This window comes from Microtus pennsylvanicus, chromosome 8 (assembly GCF_037038515.1).
Source record: "Microtus pennsylvanicus isolate mMicPen1 chromosome 8, mMicPen1.hap1, whole genome shotgun sequence".
Lineage (NCBI taxonomy): Eukaryota > Metazoa > Chordata > Mammalia > Rodentia > Cricetidae > Microtus > Microtus pennsylvanicus.
The window spans coordinates 20,977,492-21,001,896 of record NC_134586.1 but is presented as its reverse complement, the minus strand read 5'-3'; the positions used below and the strand labels follow the sequence as shown (position 1 = coordinate 21,001,896).

The 24,405-nt window shown below is 48.8% G+C and overlaps 1 protein-coding gene across 2 annotated transcripts in view; it reads left to right on the top strand.

Moving 5' to 3' along the window:
- Cracr2a (calcium release activated channel regulator 2A) overlaps window positions 1-24,405 on the top strand; it is a 109,783-nt gene that overhangs the window by 50,403 nt on the left and 34,975 nt on the right. For both annotated transcript variants that reach the window (XM_075982682.1, XM_075982681.1), the window contains 5 exons: window positions 12,395-12,485; window positions 14,868-14,963; window positions 16,942-17,129; window positions 21,100-21,171; window positions 23,676-23,721. In XM_075982682.1, coding sequence (XP_075838797.1) covers window positions 12,395-12,485; window positions 14,868-14,963; window positions 16,942-17,129; window positions 21,100-21,171; window positions 23,676-23,721 — 493 coding nt within the window. The remainder of the gene's footprint in view (window positions 1-12,394; window positions 12,486-14,867; window positions 14,964-16,941; window positions 17,130-21,099; window positions 21,172-23,675; window positions 23,722-24,405) is intronic.

The window sequence follows — 24,405 nt, the reverse complement described above, 5'->3', positions numbered from 1 at the left end:
GGGTGATGGCAGGAGAGGCTCTGTGCTGTCTGCCGGCTTCACCCTGGGGGACTCTCTGGCTTCAGGACCAGAGAGTCTCAGGTAGTAGGGAGTAGAAGACTCATGCGGGACAGAGGAAGAGCTGGAGTTCTTGCCCAGGTCTGGACACTTAGCAGCTGTGTGTCTAGGAGTTACTTGCTTTACCTCTCCGTGCATGCACTATTTTGTTGACAACATGTGTGAATGGGTTGAGAGTTTTTCAGACCATTTGTGGTTGTGACCAGCCAGAAAGAAGAAATGCAATTTTCTTTGCAGTCTTTATTTTGTATGTACGACTGAAAGCCAAGTTTTGTAAGATAGCTCCTGCTTGTGTTTCATGAGACAGTGAGATTTTCTATTAGAGACTTATAAAAGTCTCGTTTATTCTATTAAAAAATTTGCTCACATCTTGGCAGTGGGCCCGATGGTTTGTAAAGCACCTTGTGATTCGTAACCTTAGCAGCTCTGGAAAGAAACAAAAAACCGGAAATAGGGTGTGAATTTAAATGGTCTCTGAAAGGGACACAAGGTGAGGCTTCAAGCTCTGAACCTGTTAGGGGAGGATGTGTCCTGGCTTCAGAGAACAAAGTAGGCTCAGAGAAGAGAAGCGCTTCCTAAGGCAAGATGGAACCAGAGCCTCCTGGGAACCCTGAGTCCTGCTGAGCTGCCAGAGTTCAGCTCTGCCTGACTCCAGCTCAGGACAGGTGTGACATTTCAATTCCATCTGAAATGATCGCCTGTCACAGAGGCTGAAAGTGACAGAAGCAAGTCATGGCTGCTGTGTCCCGTCCCCCCTCAGTCCCAATGCCGGATCGACTGACACTTGTGTTACCAGTGGGCAGCATTTAATTATCACATCTTCTATGCCAGGCTCTGAGTTAGTCACCACCCCTGAGGAACGAATGGTCACTCTGACTAGGCAGATTTGGAAAAAGCCTGCCCAGTGTTGACCAGGGAACCCGGACTGGAGCTTGGAGCAGTATGGGCAGAGGTGCAGAGGTTCCTGCTTCTCTTCGCAGGGCTCACAGCTTGCTTCTTCCTCCTATGGGGCCCAGAGAAAATGGGGCTGACTCCTGGGCCTGGTCTCCCTCTGGTTGATTGAGGCATGTGTTCCCTGTTCTCAGCTCTGTCCTCAGCTCTGCAGGCCGGACTGGAAACCTTGGGGTGCAGCTTTGCTACGATGAATGGAAAGTGTCTTTTCTTCCTCACATCCAGTTTGTAGGAGGGAGAGGATACTGCCCCTGGAAGAGGGGATGCTCAGGAAAGCACTGATATCAGAGACCAACCACAGAGTGTTGTCAGAAAGAATCAGGGCCTGCCTACCCTTGTTGCCATGGATATGGTTGAAATAGGAGGAGACCTATCTGGAAGCAACCATCTCCTATCCTGTTTGCATGTCCATTGGGAAGGAACACCAGCCCCAGGAGGCTGGGTGAAATGCAAGAGCCTGGGTGAGAACCCACAGCCTCTGTTCAGTGTTCAGTAAGAACTGCTCCCTCTGGGCCTTGCTTTCTCCTGAGGATGTAAGCGTGCCACGATACCTCGGCTGCCGTCTTTCTCATTCCCAGAAACTGGGGAAACTATGCATTCCAGCATAAGGGGTGCACTAGTTACCTGGCGAGAAGCAGGTGGTGTGGGGAGGGAAGACTGATCTGGACTCGTGGCTGGAGGACATAGTCGGTCATTGGGACAGAATGGCTGAGAATGGCTTTGTAAGTGTCCAGTGGCTTATTCTCATCTCAGGAGACCAGGAAACACACAGACACAGGAGGGAGAGAGGGGCACTCATGTGTGAGGGGCAAGGAGGAAGAGAAAGAGCCAACTCTGTAGCAAGTAAGGCTGCACCCCTAAGGCTCACCTTCTAGCCATCTACTTCTACCAAGGTCTCGCCTCCTAAAGGGCCTACAATGCTGCCAAGGGACCAAGGTTTCATGAGCCGGTGGGGACATTTCACATCCACATCATAGCAAGAGCTATAGGTTGTTAAATGTGTGGAAGAATTTCTGGCTGCCAGAAGAAGGAAGTTCTTGGCCATGGAAAGGGTTCTCAGCACTCCCCCTTTTCTGGAAACCAAAAGAAGCTAGCAGCCTCTAAAGGGGATGAACAGTGAAGCTGTGTGGAGCTTCATGGACCCAGAGGTTTGCTTCTGGAGGATGTCCAGATTCTACCTCGGGGAGTCTAGGTCACTTGACTGTGGGAAAGAGTTTAAGTCTATTTTTTTTTATTTTTATTTTTAATCAGGCTGAGACTATATCGTATTTTGCCTGGAAAGGGCCTAAAGCTTCCTGAATCGGAGGCCAGCAAGGCTGATCTGCCAATCTAACTCAGGCTTATCCCCATAATTCCATGGCCTGGTTCCCTAGTTCACCATGTCCATCTAAAGCCCTGAGTGGCCCCCTCAAACTTCAGGAAGGGACTTACGCAGTAGGACAAGCCCACCACCGGAGCAGCCAGCACCCATCCAGGCATCAATGTTTTCCCTGGCGTGGAGCTCTAGAAGCAGGGGAGGGAAAAACCATCATGCCTTGACTTCTAAGAGAATGACAACATGTTTTGTACATGGCAGGTGGCCCTTCCATGCCACCGGTGCCCACTGCCTTCTGGAAGGCCTTGGTGGTGGCTCCCACATGTTCATGTGTGTTGGAATCAGCAGAGGACACGCCACAGAGCCCTAAAGCCGTCTCCCAGGGGGACTAAACACGTAGGTCTCAGCAATGGGCCTGGGAATAGGCGTGGCCATGCATCCAGGTGGCCTCAGAACAGGTAGGATGCAGACCACACACTGAGACAAGTTACTCCAGTTCGTTCTTCCAGAAGGTGTCCACAAACCAAAATCCAACAAAAAACAAAACAAAACAAAACCCCCCAAAACAAAGAACACAATCAGATAAAGATTGGTCTGAATCCATGCGGCTCCAGATAGCATCGTCATTTCATGCCTCTCAGAGACTGCTAGTTTTTTTTTTTATTTCCAGCCCACAAATGCTATGATCTAAGTTTGGTCATGTGCATTGGCTGAGGTAGAGGATGCTTGGTGATGCCTGGCTTAATCAAATGAGGGAGTTTTACAGGTATAACGCGATCTGAGGGCGCCACACATTGTTGACGCTGCCCGGGGAGCAAGTTGAAAGGTGATGACCCATTGTGCTCTGTGCACATCACAGTCATAATCTGCAGACCTGACCCATGAAAAGTGGTTCTCTTCTGGGGGTGAAGCCACACTGTGGCGGTGGTTTACACAGGCGGTAGAATCAACTAGGAAGAGGCCATCTATGTTGAAATCCATTGTCAATCTCATCCCTTTGCAGTTCTCTCTATACTTTTACCTTTCCTTCCACCCATCTGTACTCTAATGCACAGAGACCAACCTCAAAGAACAGTGAAAACCTTAGCTAGGTTTTTTTGTTTGCTGTTCAGAGCCTGCAGTTACCTGACAAAGACGGTAGGGGGCAGTGGTGAGTCTTCAGACTCAAAGCTGGCTGCAGCAGAACCTGCTTTTTTTCCCTCCTCAGGAGTTCTCCAGATGACGGTTCCCATCCTGTGGTGGTTGGTGCATTGCGGGGTGTATGGGGAAGGGCCTCAAGGCTCTCCCACCTTCTGTCCTTCGAGTGCCCGGCAATGTAATTGATCCCCACACCTACCCCTTTCCTTCACTTTCCCTGGCTCAGATTCCAGGGGGAACTGGGAATGTTGACAATCCTAGTTGCAAATGTACATTGTCAGTTTCACACAGGAGTCTGCTTGGTGGAAGCATCACTAGGCGGTGGGCTGTGGGGGAATCGTGCCCCTTCCATACCCTCCCCCAAGTCAAAGCCTGCGTCTTCTTTTCACTCAGCCCCTTACCTGAGCACCTGCTCATTCCCCTGATCTGAGTAATTTTCTTCACATACAAACGAAAACAGTTTGGGTTGGAAATACATGAGCTCCCTTAAGGAAATGTTTTAAATTATTTTTATTTTTAGTTAGATAGAGAAAAGTGCAGCTGTGTGCCACGGTGTGTGTGTGTGTGTGTGTATGTGTGTGTGTGTGTGTGTGTGTGTGCGCGCACGCGTGCGCGTGTGTGTGCATACGTGCATGTGCGTGTGCATGTGTGTAAGTCAGAAGACAACTTCCAGGAACTGTTTTTCTGTTTCCACTGTGGGCTCACAGGATTGAACCCAGGTCACCAGGCTTGTGAGTAAGTGTTACCTGCTGAGCCATCTTGCTGGCTGTCTGCACTTCTCATACATTGTCCCATCTGCAATGGTGAGGGGCTCACTGTCTAAGACTGCCTGGAGCTTAAGTTCATGATGATGCGTGACCAAAATATAGAGAATCACCACATCTTCTCTCCAAGGTCACGGCCATGCCTTCCCTTAGAAAGGGAGGAGTGGTTTAGCCTCTGGATGGTGTTAGCACATCCTTGCCTAGAAGAAACTCGACTGGCTTCAAAGACCTCTCCAAATCCCCAGCACCTTGAAGAAAAGACTGAGGAGAAAGGGAGCAGGAATGCAGGATTTGGACCTGGTTTTGCAGCATCTGTGGCAGGGAACTGGGCCTGCACACTGCTAGCTGGAGCCTCACACTGCTAGCTGGAGCCCCCACACTGCTGGCTGGAGCCCCACACTGCTGGCTGGAGCCTCACACTGCTAGCTGGAGCCCCACACTGCTGGCTGGAGCCCCACACTGCTGGCTGGAGCCTCACACTGCTAGCTGGAGCCCCCACACTGCTGGCTGGAGCCCCACACTGCTGGCTGGAGCCCCACACTGCTGGCTGGAGCCCCACACTGCTGGCTGGAGCCCCACACTGCTGGCTGGAGCCCTATACTGCTAGCTGAAACCCAACACTGCTAGCTGGAGCCCCACACTGCTGGCTGGAGCCCACACACTGCTGGCTGGAACCCCACACTGCTGGCTGGAGTCCCGCACTGCTGGCTGGAGCCCCACACTGCTGGCTGGGACCCCACACTGCTCTCTGGAGCCCCACACTGCTGGCTGGAGCCCCCACGCTGCTAACTGGAGCCCCACACTGCTAGCTGGAGCCCCACAGCACTGAGCACTAATGCTTTTCTTCCAGTAGCACCTTCATCTTTGTGAAGATGTGGGAGGCTGGCACGGTGGGTTATTGCTAACCACACCTCACCTTTGAGTTTTTACGAATGCTCTTAGAAAGGCCTGGCAGCCCTAAGCCTAGAACTTACCCCAAAGTCTGGGTTCTCCACTTTCTTCCATCCCACATGTCCCAAGTTTAATACGCATTTGCCTACTATCACACAGAGGCAAATATACACACAAATATACATGCATACACACAGAGATACATACACAGACACACATGCACAAAGAAACAGACATGGACACACCCACACTCTCTCACACACACAGATACACACACACGCACACAGATACACACAGACATACACACATACACGCTCATTCACACACAGATATACACACTAATACACAGAAAAACACACATGCACATACCCACACTCTCCCTCACACACACAGTTATTGACAGACATATACACATACACACTCATATTCACACACACACACACACACACACACCACCACCACCACCACCACCACCAGCGGTAATCCTACAGGAGGGGATATTTGTCAGAGTCAGACATCTCAGGTGATGCTCCTCTGACTTAAAACTGGGGTTCCAGCCTGTCTTCCACGGGACTCACTCTCTCAGAGCCGCCACTGCCCTTGCGGCTTATCAGTGTGTAGCAGTGACTCCCCCTACCTGTGTGTCTTTCCTAGGCTCAGCCAGGAAATTCTACCATCTTCCCTGTCAGCAGAACAGGCAGCCCCCTCCACGTCTCCTGGTCAGGACTCTACGGTCACAGAGTGACTGCCGGCCAGAGCCCATGAAGAGACTGTGGGATTTCTTTGTTGGTACATGGTCACTTCTTTCTGGTCCATCCTCTCTTGCACCACAGTGACTTTGGACTTGGTGTTCTAAGAGTCTACACCCCTAGGGTGCAGAGGAGAGCTGAAGTCTAAACCATTCTACCCATAGCAGCACGTTAAGAAGAACTTCTTCAGTGCTGTAACGTCGGAGGTTATGTGAACTCTGAATATTGACTCTTTAGCTGAGCCTCTGAGCCTCCGTAGCTCTCACCCACATCTCAGCTGCTTACCCCTCCCACGTGTGTTCTTTTCCAGCCTGAGTATGCTGATATGTGGTTTCCTCCCATTCCTTCTTACCCCTGGTTGATGTCTAAAGCACCTATGGAGGAGTGACTCTCAAAATGGGGTTCCCAGGGACTTCCTTTAACCAGAATTTCATTAGCCGCGTTCTGTCTACGACCTGTTCTAGGTATTTTCGCTGGCAATGTCTTCAACCTCAGCATAACCTCAGCATTAATTAGCTGTCACACTTTCGTCCTGACTTTTCAGATGTAGAAACTCGGAGATTGCTGGTCTGATGCGACTTGGCTGAGGTCAGAAAACTTGTAAATGGAGAACCAGGCCTCCCAGGTGTTGGTCTAATGAGCAGCCAAGTGAGCAGAGCTGTCTCAGCAATTGGGTTCTGGCCTGAGCTATGTCGGCGCCTTCCAAGCACTACCCGGGCATCGCAGGGGGGTTTAAGACGGAAGATACATGTTAATGCTCACGGCTGCTGCTGCTGCTGCTGCTGCTGGATGGCTGCGTTGACAAACTACTTCCTCTGCCTCACTGAGAACTAACTACTGCCCCCCGCCTGCCCCCCATCACACACCCCCACCCCGCTTTCCCATCCTCTCCATCTGCCTCATCTCTGTCTCATCGTCCTCCTGTAGCTTAAGTGACCAGCAGCAGCTATCAGAGAACTGGGTAATTAGACATCACTGGGGGTTAGGTGGAGAAGGGAGTGTCTTAGGAATGGCCAGGAGAAGGCCTGTTGGCTAGTTATGACTACATATTACCGGTAGCTCAGAGGTATAAATAAAAGAAGGTAAGAAGGTCTACTTTATAGCAATATAAAACTCCACCCAGAAAGAGGAGTCAGCACTTAAGAGGCTAAAGTAGGAGGATTGCCCCGAATGTGCGGCCAGCCTGGGCTACAGAGCAAGACGCTGCCTCAAAACAAACAAGCAACACACACACACACACCCCTGTATGCACAAGTGCACCACCTCCCAAAATTCTAAATATATAAACCTTTATGCACCAAGTAACACAGCAGTAATGTATACAGGAAGAAATATTCAGAAAAAAAAAACAAAGAAAATTAAATTGAAAAAAATAGGCTTTTCAAAGCTGACAAACTCCTCAGATTTGACACATTGGTCGTGCAAAGGTGCACTAAAGGCAAGCAGTAAAAGGCAGGAAGCTTTTCAAACCGTCCAACAGCAAGTGAAGACGTGAGTGTAGAGTCACGTCCCTTAAAAAGTGAGTATGTGTTCTTCTCACGGAAGTTATAAAAAATTAATAATGTTTTTGGCTACAGACAAAACGTTAATAGATTCCAGACCATAAACACTTTCCCAATATATTCTAGATTTTTTTTACTATAACACAGTAAGACAAGAAATAAAAAGTTGACATATCTTTAAAAACATTCTTCTAGGGTTAGGGTATAGCTTGGTAGTAAGGAGTTTGGGGCAAGATTAGGCAGGATATGCAAAGACCTGGCTTTAATCCCCATGGCTGCATGGAGAGAGCTAACAGGGAGGAGGTAAAAGTAATTAATGCATTACATACATACATGACATCATCAAAGAAACAAATTTAATTATTAAAAACAACCCTCAGATAAGCTAAGTCATTAAAACAAGTATCATGGATAATTTAGCTTCCTTTCTGAACAGAAGCTAAAAGTGCACTGTCAATAAGACATAGAAGGTCACTGAGTACACTGGATGGCCAAGTGGGATCCATTAACATAATGCCAGTACACACGGCAGCTAACAGAATGACACTTGGGGTATTCTCCAGTGTCCCAAACACAGAGGCAGAGGCTGGAGAGCCAGGATTTGACAGCACTGTCTTTAAGGGGAAAACATCATATTGAGTGTGGAAGTTTTAACTGACAAAATCCATCAATTGTAATGGGGCTGCCAAACAAATCTAACGCATTTTCTGCTGCATGAATAGATACATGTGTTTTTTAGAACAGGAGAGGCAGTGGTCAGCTCCACTCTGCACACATCACACTCACGCACTGGGCATTTGTTTTGGGGCTCCAGTGGTAAAGGGTATACAGTCTGTTGAAAGAAACCTGAGCGTGGAAGGCTTACCAAAGAGATTCTGTGTGAGGCAAGGTGGGAGGGAGAGAAAGGTGTAGCCTGAACCAAGGCACCCCCTTGAACTTGAAGTTGTTCTCAAGTTTATGGGGGGCTTTTATGTAGAAAGGCATGGTCATGGGAACCCAGATTTCCATGACTCCGAATATTCCAAAGAGGACAGAACTGCTCAGAGAGATTGCCAGTCTCCAGTCATAGGAAGTATTCTGACATATTCAGTGTAAATAGCAACATGGGTTATCTTTTAATGGTTTATTATTTTTATTTATGTGTGTGTGTAACATGAGGGCCAAGCTTGTAGGGATTTCTGTTCTGCCCAGTTCCCACAGATGGCAAGTCCCAAAGAAAAATCACACAGAGTCTACATTAGATATAAACTGATTGGCCCATTAGCTCAGGCTTTGTATTAACTCTTATAAATTATATCAACCCATAATTCTTATCTATGTTAGCCACATGACTCAGTACCTTTTTCACAAGGGCAAATCACATCCTGCTTCTTCCATTGTCTGGGCAGGACTGGGAGGAATGGACTTCCTCCTTCCTAGAATTCTCCTGTTCTCATCTCCCTGCCTCTACTTCCTGTCTGGTTGACCCGCCTATATTTCCTGCCTGGCCAATCAGCGTTTATTTAAAACACGATTGACAGAATACAGACAATTCTGCAGCACCATGTGTGCACACACAACATCACATTCACACAGGTACCCTAGAAGGTAGGAATTGGATCCCCTGGAACTGGAGTTACAGGCTATTGTGAACCATGATACTGTTGGCTTGCTCTTAACTGCTAGGCCATCTCTGTAACCTCACAGAAAGGATTTTAATACCAATAAGCAGTGGTGGGATGAGACAAAGCTCCCAACCCTAGAATTCTTCAATTAGAGTCTAGTTCTAATTCTTCAATTCCTTCCCTATGGTCTGTTAGCATCTGAGTTTGATATCCAAAGTATAAGGTGGGCTGTTATAGGTTTTCAGTATTAATCTCTTGAGCCCAAGAGGTTTTTATATTATTGTATTATTGTTACTGTAAAGGTGTGGGTATTCACAACTTAACAGAGGCTGTCTGAGCCCCCGGTGGGACCTACATAGATCAGGACTACTTACAATCCCACGTGGAATGGTCAAATCGAAGTACAGGCATTCTAGGAGTTCCTACAAGGTGTCCATCATTGAGGGTGGGAAAGATGGGTGGGTCCTCTCAGAGAACACTTCAGAGTCTGTGTTTGTGTGTTCTGCAGTGAGAGTGGAAATCCCAGCAACAAAGGTGCGCACAATCAGCAGACACCACCAGTCTCTTTGACTGCAGAACACGGCAAGCCTAGCTGGGCTGCTGCTCTACGCATGCGCAGATCTTTTGCAGGGTGTCTGCCTATCACAGCTCTGTGGAGCTCCCACACTCTGCAGCTCCCGCTACAGCCAGCCAGAGCCTCTGATGGACTCTCCTGATGGGAGCTTTTAGCCACTAAACCTTTTCTTCACCTACCAGTGCCTCTGAGCTCTTCCAAACCCAGCCCTTTCATCCATGAACAGAAACACTCCCTCCTCTGCTTGGCCCATGGTTCCTAATCCTAATTACAAACATAAGTTTATTAGGCCATTGTGGTCTTGGATGCTTTTCACATTCACTTTCTCCTTGGTCCATCCTGACAATGCTGGAAAGAATGTTTAGGACAGGAGGCTTCTTGAACACCACAGCACTTGTTCAAGGTCACACCGAGGAGACAAGCCTGTTCTGCAATAAGGGGCCTCTGACCCTTGAACAGGCTTAAAAATAGCCTATTAAAAATAGTGCCCTCGTGTTCCCATCGCATGGGACTTGGTGTCTTCTGACCCAGGAAGATCATACTGTTATTTAGGGTCTCCAGGAGTCTCCAGGAGACTGAAGTCCACAGAGTAGTCCAAATGGATTCAGCATCACTGGTCCACCTTGAGGTCCCAGGGCTTCTTGGCAGTAGAGCAAGAAGAGCTAGCATTGGATACAATGTCAAAGAGGGCTAGCATCGGGTACTAGTTAGAGACTGTCTGCTTTCACTTCATTTATCTTATAATGGTTGTAAAATAAGTTAATTCACAACAAGCAAACCGTCAAGTGAGCATGGAAAAACATCAAGAATATTAATTTAATCAAGCAAAACTTTGAGCAAAATTAATATAACGCATTTAATGGTATCATAGAATTAATGCCCGGTGTGGCTGTTAGGCATAGATGGTAAACAGCTTATACCCACGACTCTAATCAGAATTGCTTTAGCAGAGCCAAACCAATTTTGAAGTTGCTCTCGCCTCACTTTGTTGGTTCTCTGGTATTTATATAGTTGCATTTTGCTGCCTGAAGTTTTTTTTTTTTTTTTTTTTGATGCTATTTGCCACCTAGTGCCTGGACTGTTTCAAGAGGGTAAAGATAATTCAGGGCTGGAGAAAAAAAATGTGTTTCCTTTTAACTGTGTCTATTCCTGACCTTGGGGTGTCCCTGTTTCACAATATGGTCCTTTTCGTCTTACTTTCCCACCGTGGTTTTCTTTCTGTTGTGACGGGTTAGCTGAGAGAAAGAGCAACAAGCTCTTATACCTGTCGTTTCCAAGAAGAAATGCCTTACTCTGCCCAGAGGAAACGTGACATTCCCAGATGCTGAGCAGATTCATAGACAGCCCTGGACTGTGAAACCTAGAGGGACTGGCGTCTTCTGCCAAACGTGCCCTGAAACCACTGTGCAGTCGCTTCAAGTTTCTGGCTCTCAGGGGAGAGCTGTGAACTGGAATTCAGAGTCTGAGATGATGACCCTGCCATGGCTTTCATTCCCGTTCTCTGGTCTGGATCCGATGTGTGGTTTCTGAGAAGCAGGAATGACCCGGCTCAAAATGGCTCGTCCTCTCTGCTTAGTATGTCCGTGTGGTGAAGCCCTCTCCCCCGGAAGAGGAAAGGGCAGCGATTGGGCCATGGTAAAGCCTGGGCAGTAGAGAAAGGCTGGCCTTAGATTGAAGTCCCAAGTGGATGTGGGATGTGAGGGTAAACTGATGGAGGGCTCAAGGAATAATTGTGGTCCCAACCTTTAAATTTTCTTCAAATGTCTCCTCAGTATTTTCCTAGAACTGGCAATGAGGGCTGTTTCCTCCATTAATAATACACCCACCCATCGAGGTCAAAGTGGGCTTGCCATGCGGAAATTTAGAGTGGCAAGTGATGATTTGTGTGTGTGTGCGTGTGTGTGCATTATATATTCAAAATGGTTCTTGAATACCAAACTAAAGTTCCTTTTACAAGAGGGGGAAAGTCTGGGAAGTGGGAGCCACAGAGAGAGAGAGAGTCTCAATGTATATCTAGAGAAAAACTATGAAAATATGGTTACCATGGGCTGGAGGGTAGCTCTGTTGGTGAAGTGCTTGCCTTGAGAACATCAGAACCTGCGTTCCATCCCCAGAAACTGCATTTGAAAATAAAAAAGCCAGGCAAAGGGACATGTTCTTATCCCGCTACCCATGTCCCGTGGGCTCTTAGAATGGGGAGAGGATGCTCAGAGGCAGAGCAGGAAAAGGTCACCTCGTGGTCATCACCAAGCATTAATCAGAGCCACCTGTCTCCTACTGTGTATCTGTGGCCCCGTGTCTGTAACGGCAGGAGGCCCTGTCCTTTGCAGCAGGCCACTGTCAAGGTGAAATCTTTGTGAGCAGCATGGGCTTAAGCTCACAATTGCACGAGGGTCCTCTGTTGGTACAGTGCCAGGGCTGATGTAGAGAAGCAGAGAATGCATCCACCGAGCAGCAAGGGAATCCCTCCAGGGTGTCTAGCTGCAGAGGCATCAGGGGGAGTAGGGATAGGGAGTGCAGGAGGCCAGGCTCAGTGCTGGAGTAAAGCAGAGTCCAGAAAGGGATCTGGGACAGCTTCCCTGTGGAGCACATGGGTGGTCTGCAGTGGTCTGGAAGACAGGAGAGGGCTCATGATGTCTTCTAGCATCTGCAGTTGGTGTGGCTGGTCTCTGTGCACTCAGCCTTGTCTGATTAGTTAGCCATGAAGGAACGATCCTGAAGCCTGGGCTGGCCTGACATAGGCGGTCCTTCAGCCATCCACAGCTCCAGGAACTCATCTCCAGAAACCATGACTGTAGGGTAGGTGGATCTTGAGAAGAACCCAGTCAGCTTCTCTTCTGTCCCCTCTAGGAAAATCGCAGCTTATGATGAAGAAATCCAGCATCTCTATGAGGAGATGGAGCAGCAGATCAAAAGCGAACGGGAGCAGTTCCTCCTAAAAGTGAGTGTTGCCCTCCTGGGCATGGTTGCTTGGCCTGTAGACTCTGAACACCTTTCCCCACTAAGATCCCAGCACACTACTGTGACTGTCTTCTTCTGCCTTGATGTTCGAGCCACTTATATATAGTGGACTTCACTTCAAGCAAAATATATAGTGGACTTGTTTATCTTCGTCTCACGGTGTCTGTTTCCTACTACTAATGTGTGGGTTCATTTGTTTGCTAACCTAGCCTCAGTTTCTAGAGAATTCCTGAACTGTAGGAGATGCCCCATATTTGCTCAAACAATACGTGAGCAAGCAGGTGACACATGGAGGTGTGGGCGGATGACCTGACAGTAAAGAAGGAGAGAACAGAGGGAGGGACTGGGGATGAGAAAGGATGGAAGAATAGGTGGATGGATGGGTGGATGGATGGGTAGGTGGGTGGATGTATTGATGGATGGATGAATGGATGGATGGATGGATGGGTGGATGGGTGGATGTATTGATGGATGGATGAATGGATAGACTGACAGACGGATGAAGGAAGATAAGTGGATGAATTGTTGGTGTGTGGACAGGAAAGAGGGAGAAGAAAGAGAGAGCAAGAAGGAAATAGGAAAGGAGGGGCAAGGAAGAAGTAAATGTGTAAATGGAGGGATTGCAGACCATACTTTTGCAGCCAAAGCAAACTGGACATTGGGTGTCACTCAGTTGAGCCCTGCACCTATATAGCAGGACCATCAAAACACACCTACTCATTTTATTCTCTAAGCAGCAGCCCCGAAGAAAACAGTCATTAGAGACCAGGTTGCCCACCGTTTCTTTTTAGACAACTATAAAATACAGTCACCAAGAAGAAACAAGGCTACCATCCTCAGCTCCGGGAGAGATAATGTGGAGATTGCACCCCCTGTTCCTACTGTACCCTGATCCTGGTACATCCCTGATCCTGGTACATCCAGTGTACCCTGGTTCTGTTGCAGCCATGCTCCTGCCATACCCCTGCTCCTAGGGCACCCTGGTTCCTAGGGCACTCCCTTTTCCTGTTGTACCCGGTTCCTAATACACCCCTGTTCTCCATGTGCTCCTATTCCCAGAGCATCCTTCTCCTAGAGCACCCATGTTCCTGGCATACCCCTGCTCCCAATGTACCCCTGCTCTGGTGCACCCCATTCCTGGTGAACTCCCATTCCTAATGCACCCCTATTACTAGACCTTTCTAGCCCTTGCTGTTATATTTGGAGGTGAGGACAGACAAGGTGAGGACAGACAAGGTGAGGGCCCTCTCCTCTACCATGTCCAAGCTAAGCGAGATCAGTTTTGGTGTGTCCTATTTGAAAAACAAAGACAAAAACCGAGGAAACTCTATTCTCCGTCCTCCGTGAGTTCTCAGCGAAAGGCTGCTGGTTTTGGACGGCAGCCTCTGCTACCTCTCAGCGCTAAGCCCAGTCTATTGTCTAGCGCTCTTCACTTGATCCAGATTTCAATTTTCCGCTGCTTTGGATTATCCACACCGCTGCTCCACTTGTAATCACAGATGCCATTCACATGACAGGGAAATCAGAATGCCTTCCAGAAATATCTGGCCGGAGCCCATGGAGGCTTGCCAGTATTCCCAGACCACCCCTATTGTCCTTGGGTGCTTTAAACCCTTTGGACCATTCCAGCGTTCCGGGAAACTGGATGGGTATGCGGTCAACAGAATCCACACACGTCCGTCAACAGACCTAAAATAGCTTCTACTAGCAGCAGGCTCCCCACCTCTGCAATAGGACAGCCACCCCCTCCATCCCTGTGACGGGCTGCACAGAGAAGACAAGCGCTGAGGATGTTTTGCCACCTCTGCCCCAGTCATGGCTGTAGCTAATGTATGCTTCCAGCGACAAAGGCCGGACTCAGGCAGGCATGGGGCCTGGGAGTGAGAAGAGGTTGCAGGAAAGAAATGAAGAAGTTAGCATCATTTTAGATGACCTGGCTCTGGTGCTATGTCCCCTTCCAGCCTCTCCTTTCTCAGTTCTAAATATCCAGTCCAGAGAGCTCAGTGCTTGCATGTGAGCTTTCGCTGTGAACATGCAAACTCCAAGGGTGGCTTTGGCAGTGCCATTAAGCCTTTAGATACAGACTTTCACTGGTCCTGGAGTTAGGAGTAGGATACTGCTTTGTAAGGTGCTGCCACCTGATAGGCCACACTCAACATTTCTGGCCTATCTCTAAGCACTAACTTGGTCTCATGGGTTGTCAGTGGTGGGGTAAATGGGCCTCGGGTTTCAGGAGAAGGGCCTCCGAGGGCAAAGGTGGCCCAGCTGTCCCAGCTGATGAGGGTGTTCATGTGCACGCGTCCAAGGCTGAAAGCCAGGTGTGCCGGGTGTAGGACCCACTGTCTTATCTGTTGGCTTGCAGGACACAGAGAGGTTTCAGGCCCGCAGTCGGGAGCTGGAAAAGAAGCTGAGCGCCAAGGAGCAGGAGCTGGAGCGTCTCATCCAGAAGCAGAGCAGGGTAGGTTACTGCACAGACTCCGTGGCCCTTCAGCGAGTCCAACTCACCTTCGCTTCTGCCCCACCGCCTCTCATGGGTTTTTAAACTTCCCCCCAGAAGACTTGTGTGTCTGTATGTGTCTTCCTTTAAAGTCTCCATACGGTGGATATATCCACATATGCATGCAATCATACCACTGGGTAGTATGGCAGAAGGATTGTGAGTTCCAGGACAGCCTTGTGGACAGAGTTCAAAGTACAGCCTGGGCTTTGTAGTGAGACCCTATCTCAAAATGCTAAACGTACTTTAAGCATTTTAAAATTTAAATTTAAAACAAAGTCACAGATGACCCTAGATAACGCCAGTTGTGTGTTTAACCTAGAAAAGTCCCCATGAGTCCCCAACCCCCGTGGATCTGAGGACAGTTTCACATAAATATACACAAGGTAATTAAGGATGCTCAACCTTGAAGCTGGATTAGGTCTCCTGCAGAAGAATCCAAGGAGGGATCCAAGGGAGTACAGAGACACTTGTGAGACCCTGATACTTCAGGAGAAGTGCAGGCTTAGTTGACCTCTTTGGCAAAGTTATGTACAACCCCAGCTGGTAAAGTCTCTTCAAAAACTGCCCATGTGCCTGGACAGGGTCCATGGCCTGCTTCCTCTGGAACACAGCCAGATGGAAACATCGGCCACTCCCTTCTCAATGCCTGAGCAGAGAAACAGACTGTGTGGCACACTCTGCAAGGTGGCAGCTATGCCTGGAACTAAGGACACCAGGCTCATGGTACCAGGCTGCCAAGCCAAATGTCTTGCTCAGCAGCCTCCTCAGGAAAGCAAGAACATTTTTTCGGGGGGAGGGGGATAGAGGCCATGGTAGCACTAATTTCTAGTCTCAGTTTGCCTGGTCCTTGGAGAAACCCAGCCCTTTCTAGACCGGGACACATGGTTTTCCTAGGAACAGAGACTATCTTTAGCAACAGGCAAACATAAGCTTGAAGATCCCCCTACTGAGGCTGGGGCTGCTGCCCCTGCTGATCGCTAAGCTTTAGGTCTAAGCCCCTTTCCTCTTTGTAGCAAGAGGCTGCAAACCCTGGGACCTGCCTGCCGCCTTTCCAACTCCGTCCACGGTCCTACCTTGTCTCGCTCCTCCTTTGCTTCCTCTCCGTTATGCATTAAATTCATAGCAATTACATTTATCCCTCAAATGAATGATTGCCACTCCATTTAATTACCGCACGCCTGCTGATAACACAGGAGTCTCATGAGAGGCTTACGACATTCCTCGTTGCTGCTCTTCTCCCCTCACCGGCCACATTCAGGAAACTAAATTTATTACGATCTATTTGCCTTGGTGTGTTGCTTCGTCTGGAGAGGGTTGGAAGCCCCACAACACCTTTTCAGCAGCAGAGAAGAGCTGAAGTTATCAAAATGGACATTTTAAAGTTGCTTTAGGCATGCAAGGAAAGGCATGGGGTCTGTTTGACCTGGTTTGGTTGCTTCTTCAGAATCCCCAAGGTCCGTGGCACTCAAGCAAGTCTGTCTCTTAGGTGAAGGGAACTGGGGTCCTGAAGTGGAGAGGAGAAAGGATATGGTCAAATTTCCTACTACCTGTGTTCACCACAGGGAAGGTGGCTTTATGATGAACAGTCACTTAACTGTTCTCTGTTCCCATCGGGGACCAAGTCAAAGATGCTGGCTTAGATGGCAAAAGGGATTTAGATGAGGTCTCCTGCCCATGGTGCCTTCAGGAAGGAAGACGCAGGTCATCTGTGAAATTTTCACTGCTAGCAATCCTATAGAATGAGGCCACCCCAGGCCTATCCGGTAGTCGAGACCGGAAGGACAGAATATGCTGTGAAGGCTGCTTCTGCCTGCAGAGTTGTCTCCATGGGAGTGATGGGGCAGAAGAGTGCTAACTTGGGTTTGAGGGCAGTATGGAGCTGAGCCTGCAATAGCTCTGGCCCTGGTTATCCTTCCTCTCTGTCCCCTCTTTGTAGCTGGAAGGCCAGTGCACAGCTCTCCACAATGACAAACATGAAACCAAGGCTGAGAACACCAAGCTCAGACTCACTAACCAGGAGCTGGCCCGCGAGTTGGAGCGCACCTCCCGAGAACTCCAGGAGGCGCAGCAGCAGCTGGAGAGCCTGCAGAGAGAGGCCTGTGAGCTGCAGCAGGAGAAAGAGATGTGAGCCCCTCACCCCCCCCCCCCCCCCCACTGCCGGCTGTTCTGTTCTGGGCTGGGGACCAGTATCTTTCTTTCCAAAAACCTGTTCCCTGGCCTGTGTGTAAAGTGGAGACTTGGGATCCTTATTTCCTGGGGTTCCATCTTCTCCCTCCTCTTCTCTCCTTCCTTTCTTCAACAGAGTCTCACTATGGAGCACAGATTGGCCTTGACCTTATCATGCTCCTGCCTCAGTGCTCCTTTCAGTACGTCCCTAGGTATGTCAAGGTGACAGGCAGGGTTTGTCTTCAAGGCCCTGGTCTCCAGAAAGGTGTTATCAGATAGAAAGACCGGCTATTCTACCCACACATAAGGACGCAGCCTGAGCAAAGACTGAAAGAGCAGAGGGCCCTTGATGCCCATGGCAGGCTAGAGACGAGGAGCCTCAGGAGAATGGGAGTGGGGAGGCTTCTGAGGTCAGCTGACAACGCGAATCATGTAGTATGTGAATATGTATGTGAATCATGACTGGAACCGTGACTCAATCCCTAGCCACTTTTTTTTTCTTGCAGTATTTCTCTGGGAAGACTGGGAATCCCACAGCTCTCAAAGTTTGGCTTCCTGTTCACTGTCCTTAGCACCCTGCCATTGTGAAGCTAGACAGAGACAGAGCCATGCCTGAGAGCAAATCGAGAGGCTCTTCGTCTACAGCTGGAGTGGCTGATGCCAAAGCAGCCCTTCACCTTTGGGGATATCAGCTTTTTGAGAGCAAAGGACTCTGAGACCAGGCAAAGGGACTCTCTTATCTATTTGGCCACTTGTTTATCTACATACTCATTGATACCCTCCCCTGACAAGTGGCCATGGCAAATTATTTCATGCCAGGTACCTTGGGCCTTCGACGTGTCTCACCAAGGTCAAGAATTGGACTTCCTCTCTTTCGATCACACCGTGTCCTTACAGGGCTGGTGGACTGTCTGTCTGACTGAAGGGGCAAGCAAGGTGAAGCCCCAGATGTTAACTGTGACACATGCCCTTCTCACACCCCAGAGGATAATAAGCCTTCTGGACACACCCATTCCCAGCTAAGAGCACCACCCACCTCGCTCGCTCACTCCTCACTTCTTCACCCATCGATACATCCATCCTGCCAGGAATCACTGTGTGCTTGAAAGGCATCAAGCGTTCTGATTTCAGGGCATGGGATGATAGGCTGACCAGCATTAAGGCTCTGCACATCCTAAGTGCCTTTGTTCAGACTGAAAGGCCTCATTTTATCTGAGTGCTGGCAAGATTCTGGGACGTGAAGTACATCCAAAATGCCCCCATGGTTCTGCTTCTGTGTAGAGTCAGAGCCATTTGTGATGGACTGTCTGAATGAGAGGGACAAAATGTGTGTGACCTGGGAATGCCGTCCTAGTATCTCAAATTGTAAGATAAAGAAATGACTCCCAAGAAGCTGTCTTAGAATGAAACCCTGCCCCCATGTCAGGGCTTTGGATTGCTAGTCAGGGGCACCATGCATTCCATCAAACAGGCCGAGTCAGTTCTTCCTGTCTGAGAGCAGGGTGCCAAGGCATAGGGACCTAATTATGACAGAATTAGGGGTTCAGGCACTTCAAATCCAACCAAGCTCTCAAAGCTGTGAACATCTGAAGGCAGAAACATTAAGACAGCGAAGGGAGACAAACACTTGTGCGGAGGGAGCATCCCAGCCCAGCACAGGGAGTTGGAAGCCTTCACACATCTCTTCTTCATTAAAGAAGCCGGAGATGCAATCTCTGAAAAGATGGGGTCAAGGGCATGAGGAGGAACGAGAATCAGGAAGTGCATGTTCAGGAGCCAGGAGTACGGTATGGATGCGGTGGACCCAGGAGAGCCTTCCCGCCCAGAGAAACCGGGGAGAGAGTGCGAGAGCTTGGACTGATTTTCTGAAGAACAGAGACTTAGACCAACACTAGTGACAGCACCATAAAGCTCCCAGTCGGAAAGATCACAGGCTCAGACAGGCCACACATCAGCTAAGATTAAGACAGGGTCTAAACTTCCTTCTCCCGGTGTTCCTGGGTGTCTTGTGGTGCCGTATTGCTTCAGAACTGCCGGGAGGGGAGAAGGAGGAGACAGGGAGTAAGCAGACTCGACCATTTATCAGCAAGCATTGCAAATGGACAAAATTAATTTCCCCATGCTCTGAAAACATTGAAGGTAGGGAAACTAGATTTGGGGATGAGATAGAGGAAAAAAAACCTCTCAAGCAGTGAGATAACACAAAAATGAAGGCCAGACGAAAAATTGTACCTCTGAGCTGATTTTTAATTAACTTTTATCTTGAAGATACAGTTTAAGACAAGATACAAAAGAATGACTCCCCAAGAGAAGTTTGTCTCCTTCCATGACCCCTTTCTCCTGTGGATCCTGGAGTCTGTTATGCATGTGCAAATACATTCTCATACACACACACACACATAAGCACACAATACACATAAATGCACATGCATATGTACATGTACACACTCAGGCACACACTATACACATGTACATGTATGCATACACATAAGCGCACATGTACAAACACACTCACACACTCATACACACACACAAACGCTTTCCTTTGGAGACTGGCAGCCATCCAGACATACAGGTCTGTTTTGCCTTTTTCACTTAACAACATATTTTGTAGAATGTTTCATGGCTCCTTTCTTTCCTAAAAACAAAACCAACATCAGCTCTCTGTGGGAAATGACCAACTTCCCATCAAGGACTGTAACAAAAGGCAGCTGGTCCTCTCTGTCCCAGTTTGTTATCACGCAGGGAGAGGTGACCTCTAGCTCAGAGGGATTAAAAGATTAGCCAATGAAATATCTGAGAGCCACTGTTTAATGATACCCCTTGGTTAACACACAAAACTGTATAGCCGGATATAGCTATATGTGTGCATTTATGTGTATACTAATCACCATAGATACGTGTTCACTTGACAGACAGAGGAGCATGTATTTGCATAAGCATGTTCTCTCTCTCTCTCTCTCTCTCTCTCTCTCTCTCTCTCTCTCCCTCTCTGTGTGTGTCTGCTAGCGCTGTACACAGAGGCAAAGAAGACCTAAATAGCATGAGACTTGTCAACTGCTTTCTCAGCCAAACACTAATGCCACAGACCTCAGCTCTGCAGTGAGTTCCTGCCCTCAGCAGGGGACAACTTCTCTGTGGTCCCTGCTAGGCAGGGGTAGGAACTGGGGAGGAGTGCCTGAGCTGGGCATAGGCCTCTTCAGCAGCTGGGACCCAGACAGGAGCAGGCAGGGATGTATGTGTTGTGCTAACCAGAGCAGAGTCCCAGACAGGGGCTCAGGGACCCGGTTTGTGTAATGGGAAATAGACTGTTTTCCCTTAAGTTGAAATTAAATATAATTGGTAATAAAATGCGAGGAATTCACATCTCTGCAGGAGCCGGCAGACTGGTGTTGCTCAATTAGGATTGTCTGAGGTGAACTTAGAATTTGAGTCAGTTATGGTTGTCAAGTGACTTTGTAATTGTTCTGTAAAGAAGAAGAAAGGAAAAACACGGATTACGCTTAGGGCTGAAGTTATCAGGCACTTGGTGGGAGGGTCCCCAGGCAGACATTCAGAGGTGGCAGAGGGGTGACTGTCCTTACAGCCCAGTGAGCACAGTCAGATGGGAAGTGACAAGTTTATCAGGCTGCTGGTGCTTTCTGCCAGAGAACCACACCGCTGTGGAAACAGGAACCCCAGGGCCTTGGTGGTGTGATGGCAGAGATACTTGGATACTGTGTGGAGGTTCAGAGCCCAGGAGCAAGATGAGGCACAGCTGCCCACTTCTGTCATTCCTTTCCCTCCCTCCCCTTCTCCCTTCCTTCCCTCCCTCAGCTCTGTTGTTTCCTCTCTGAAATGCTGCTGTTTGCTTGTACAATAGTAGCTGATCCCCCTCCTCCCTTCCCCATGGCCTCCACTCATTTGGCGGTGTCTCCCTCCTCCTCAGGGAAGTGTACCGAGTGACAGAGAGTCTGCAGCGGGAGAAGTCAGGCCTCCTGAAGCAGCTGGATTTCCTAAGGTGGGTCTGTCAGGGGTTTCTTCCCTGTCTGTACTCTGGAACAATACTGATACCAAATGGAGTAGTATTTTTCTCATGGGGACCACCAGCCCAAAAATAATGACACAGAGACTTATTATTAGTTATAAAAGCTCAGCCTTAGCATTGGCTTGGTTTGAACTAGTTTTTAGAACTTAAATTAACCCATAATTTTAAATCTACGTTCTTCCACAAGGCCCATTACCCCATCTCTGTTCTGTCCATTCTGCTTCCCCCATGTCTGCCTACTGATCCCTCTTTCTTCTTCCCAGAGTTCTCTCTCTTTGATCAGAAGTCCCACATATGTGCTCCTGCCTAGCCATTGGTCTTTTGACTTTTTATCACACCGATCACAGCAATACATTTCCACACAGTGTACGAATATCCCACAACAACCAAGAGTGCCCACCTTTCCCCCAGTCACCAGCGTATGTGTCGGACAGCTGAGTGCTGCCTACTGGGGATATGTCCTTGTCTCCTTGCATGCCCACCTTCCTCTATGGTCCATTCCTCTTTGTGTCAGCCTCTGCCTCATCCTTGGTGTCCTTAAGGGGCATTGCATGTTCCTTGGTTGAGGTGGAATAGGTTTGGATGTGCAGTTACTCTATGGCAAGTATACAGTCTCACCTCCAACAGAAGCAGGACGTGGTGAATTCTGGAACCAACAAAGAGCATCTTAGTGTTAGAGAAATGAAATCCATGTCTGGCTGACTCTTCCCTCAGCCCTGGAATGAGTAAATGAATCACACTTAGGGCCAAGAAAGGAGTTTCCCCAGCTTGGTATGGAAGGTAAGCCTGGACAATGGCAAAGTGAGCTGCTCATGCTTGAAGAAGGCTCATGTTGGCTAAGTGGTGAGCTGGCGACCTGAATGAGAGTTTAGAAGGCCTTTAAGCTCAACCTTTCCTGGCTGTCATTGAAAACAATAAGATACTGCGAGTGTTCCCTTTAAGAAGGATGGCATTGCAGGTCCCTTATCTGGGTTGTCATTCCTTGGGGCTGCCTGAAATCTGATCCTGCAGGGCACAGCGCACTTAGCAAAGTGCTAGGCTCGCAGTCACAGCCAGCAGATCTCTGCATTATGATCACTAGTGCCTGACTGCTCCTGAGCCTGCTTGTCCCCTCCAGAAGTGAGGACTGGTTTGCGGCCGCCAGCACAAATAGGTGCAGAATCACAGGCCTGATATGAGGGAGGGGCCCTCCCTCTTGCATCACCGGAAGAGCCTTGCAGTTATTTGTGTCTAGTTCGCCTCACAAACAGCCCACATCCTGAGTGTGTTCACTCACCCACTCTGAACTTCCGCTAAACCTTCAGGAACGCTCCACTTTCTACCCTCCCACTTGGTCTCCTGCTTCAGAAATAGCCTAGAGGAGTTCACTGAGCCTGCTCCCCATTGGCAGCACCCATGTCTCTGACTCTGTAGATGTGCTGTGGGCTCCCAGTGCTCCTAGCTCAGGCTATCCCCATGTCATTCTTGTTCCCAACTAGAGTTCTCAAATGGATCCATCCTCTCCTGGTCTGTTGGCTTTCACACTGACTTCCCATCTTTCAATGCTCAATGATCCAGGCTGGCTTTCTCCCCAGCAGTTCCACCCAAACTGTCCTTGCCCACATCACCAATGACTTGGACTTTTTCAAAAATATCAGTCCATTCTCAGGACTGAACCTTTGTCTCTGACAGTCTGTTCTCAGCAGAATTTTGGAGGGGAGCGATCGTCTCAGTGCTGGAATCAAACCATGACCTCCCCTGTCAGATATCCCACCTAAGCCCACCAAAAAGCCATGATTTCCTGCCTTGTTTGGAGTAACAATCAAAGCCTTTACTGTGGCCCCGAAGGCTGTGATTTGTCAAGTCTCCATCCACCCCCTGTTCTCCAACCTCATCTCTATGAGCTCCCTGTGTCCCTCCCTCCTATTTCTCCCACACATGAATTTATCACAATCAACCCTCTGCCCAAATACTCTTTCCCCAGATACCCACCCAGCTCTCCTCCCCTCCCTAGGGTTTGTCAGATGCTGCCTCATCAGCCAGGGCTTCCCTGACCATTTGGGGTGAAAGGCTTGGCATTCTCTGCTTCTCCTTTTCCCACATCCCCGCTTTAGTTTCACTCCCAACCTCATACAAGCTTCCTGAGTCTGGAACTTGGTGGCTGTTCACTCCTGCATCCTTGATGCTGAACTAAGGGGTAAGCAACTCATTCCATCCATGTTCACAAACGGATGAACTGGGTAAAGAAGGAGCCCGCTGGACGGGGGACACACCATCCTGCCCCAAGTGATGGAGGCTGACTGTTCCTCAAGGGCAGTGTGTATCACAAGACCACTCAGTCTTTTGCCCTGCCTCTGAGCTGATTTGCACCTGAGCTCCCCTCTGCCCATAGCCACACCCCCATATCGGGCTTTCTCCTGCAGCCATCTGTCTGGGTAATGGGATGCGACTGTCAACCACAGACTCCATGTTGAATAGCTTTCCCTTACTATCCACAGGGAAAGGAACAAGCATCTCCGGGACGAACGGGACATAAGTTTTCAGGTAATTGGTTCACTCTCTTGGGGATGGGGCAGAGTTAGACAAGGCCCAGGGACAACTGATCAAGACTGCCCTGATCCTTACGGCATGTTGGGTCCTTTCTACATGGGCAGGATGAAAGTATAAGATATTATGCAAGCAATAAAAAGGTAATCACGCACAAATTTTCCATGAAGGGAAATAAATGCCTTCCTCTTGGCACAATCAGACTCAAGCGTTTGGAAGAGCCACGCGTTTCTTGGATGCAAAAGTGACGGTTCCATCCGTGAGATGGCACAGTTGAAATGTCATTATCACCTGAAGTGAAAGGCTCAGTTTGTTCTTTCATTTAAATTTTTATCTCCTGATAAAAATCTCAGACTTGGCACTGTCAGAAAGCAAATTTACAGTGCACACATAGCTGTTTATACAGTACATTTCCTTCTCTCCGTACCTGAGCACAGTGCTCCTTCCTCTCCCGAATGGTGTGCCACCCACAGGGCTTCACCGGGCACGCCCAAGAGACAGAATACTGCACCTCCTTCTCCATCTCCCCTTTAGGACAGGAGACACTGGCTTCCCTGAAAGGGCAGGGTGGCTCGAGAGGAATTCCTCATTGTGAGAATCTCATGCCGTGAACTTGTGTGTCCTTGGAGAAGGAATTGGTTGCCTTTGCCCATGATCCCAACTGTCACTGAAGGAAGGAGA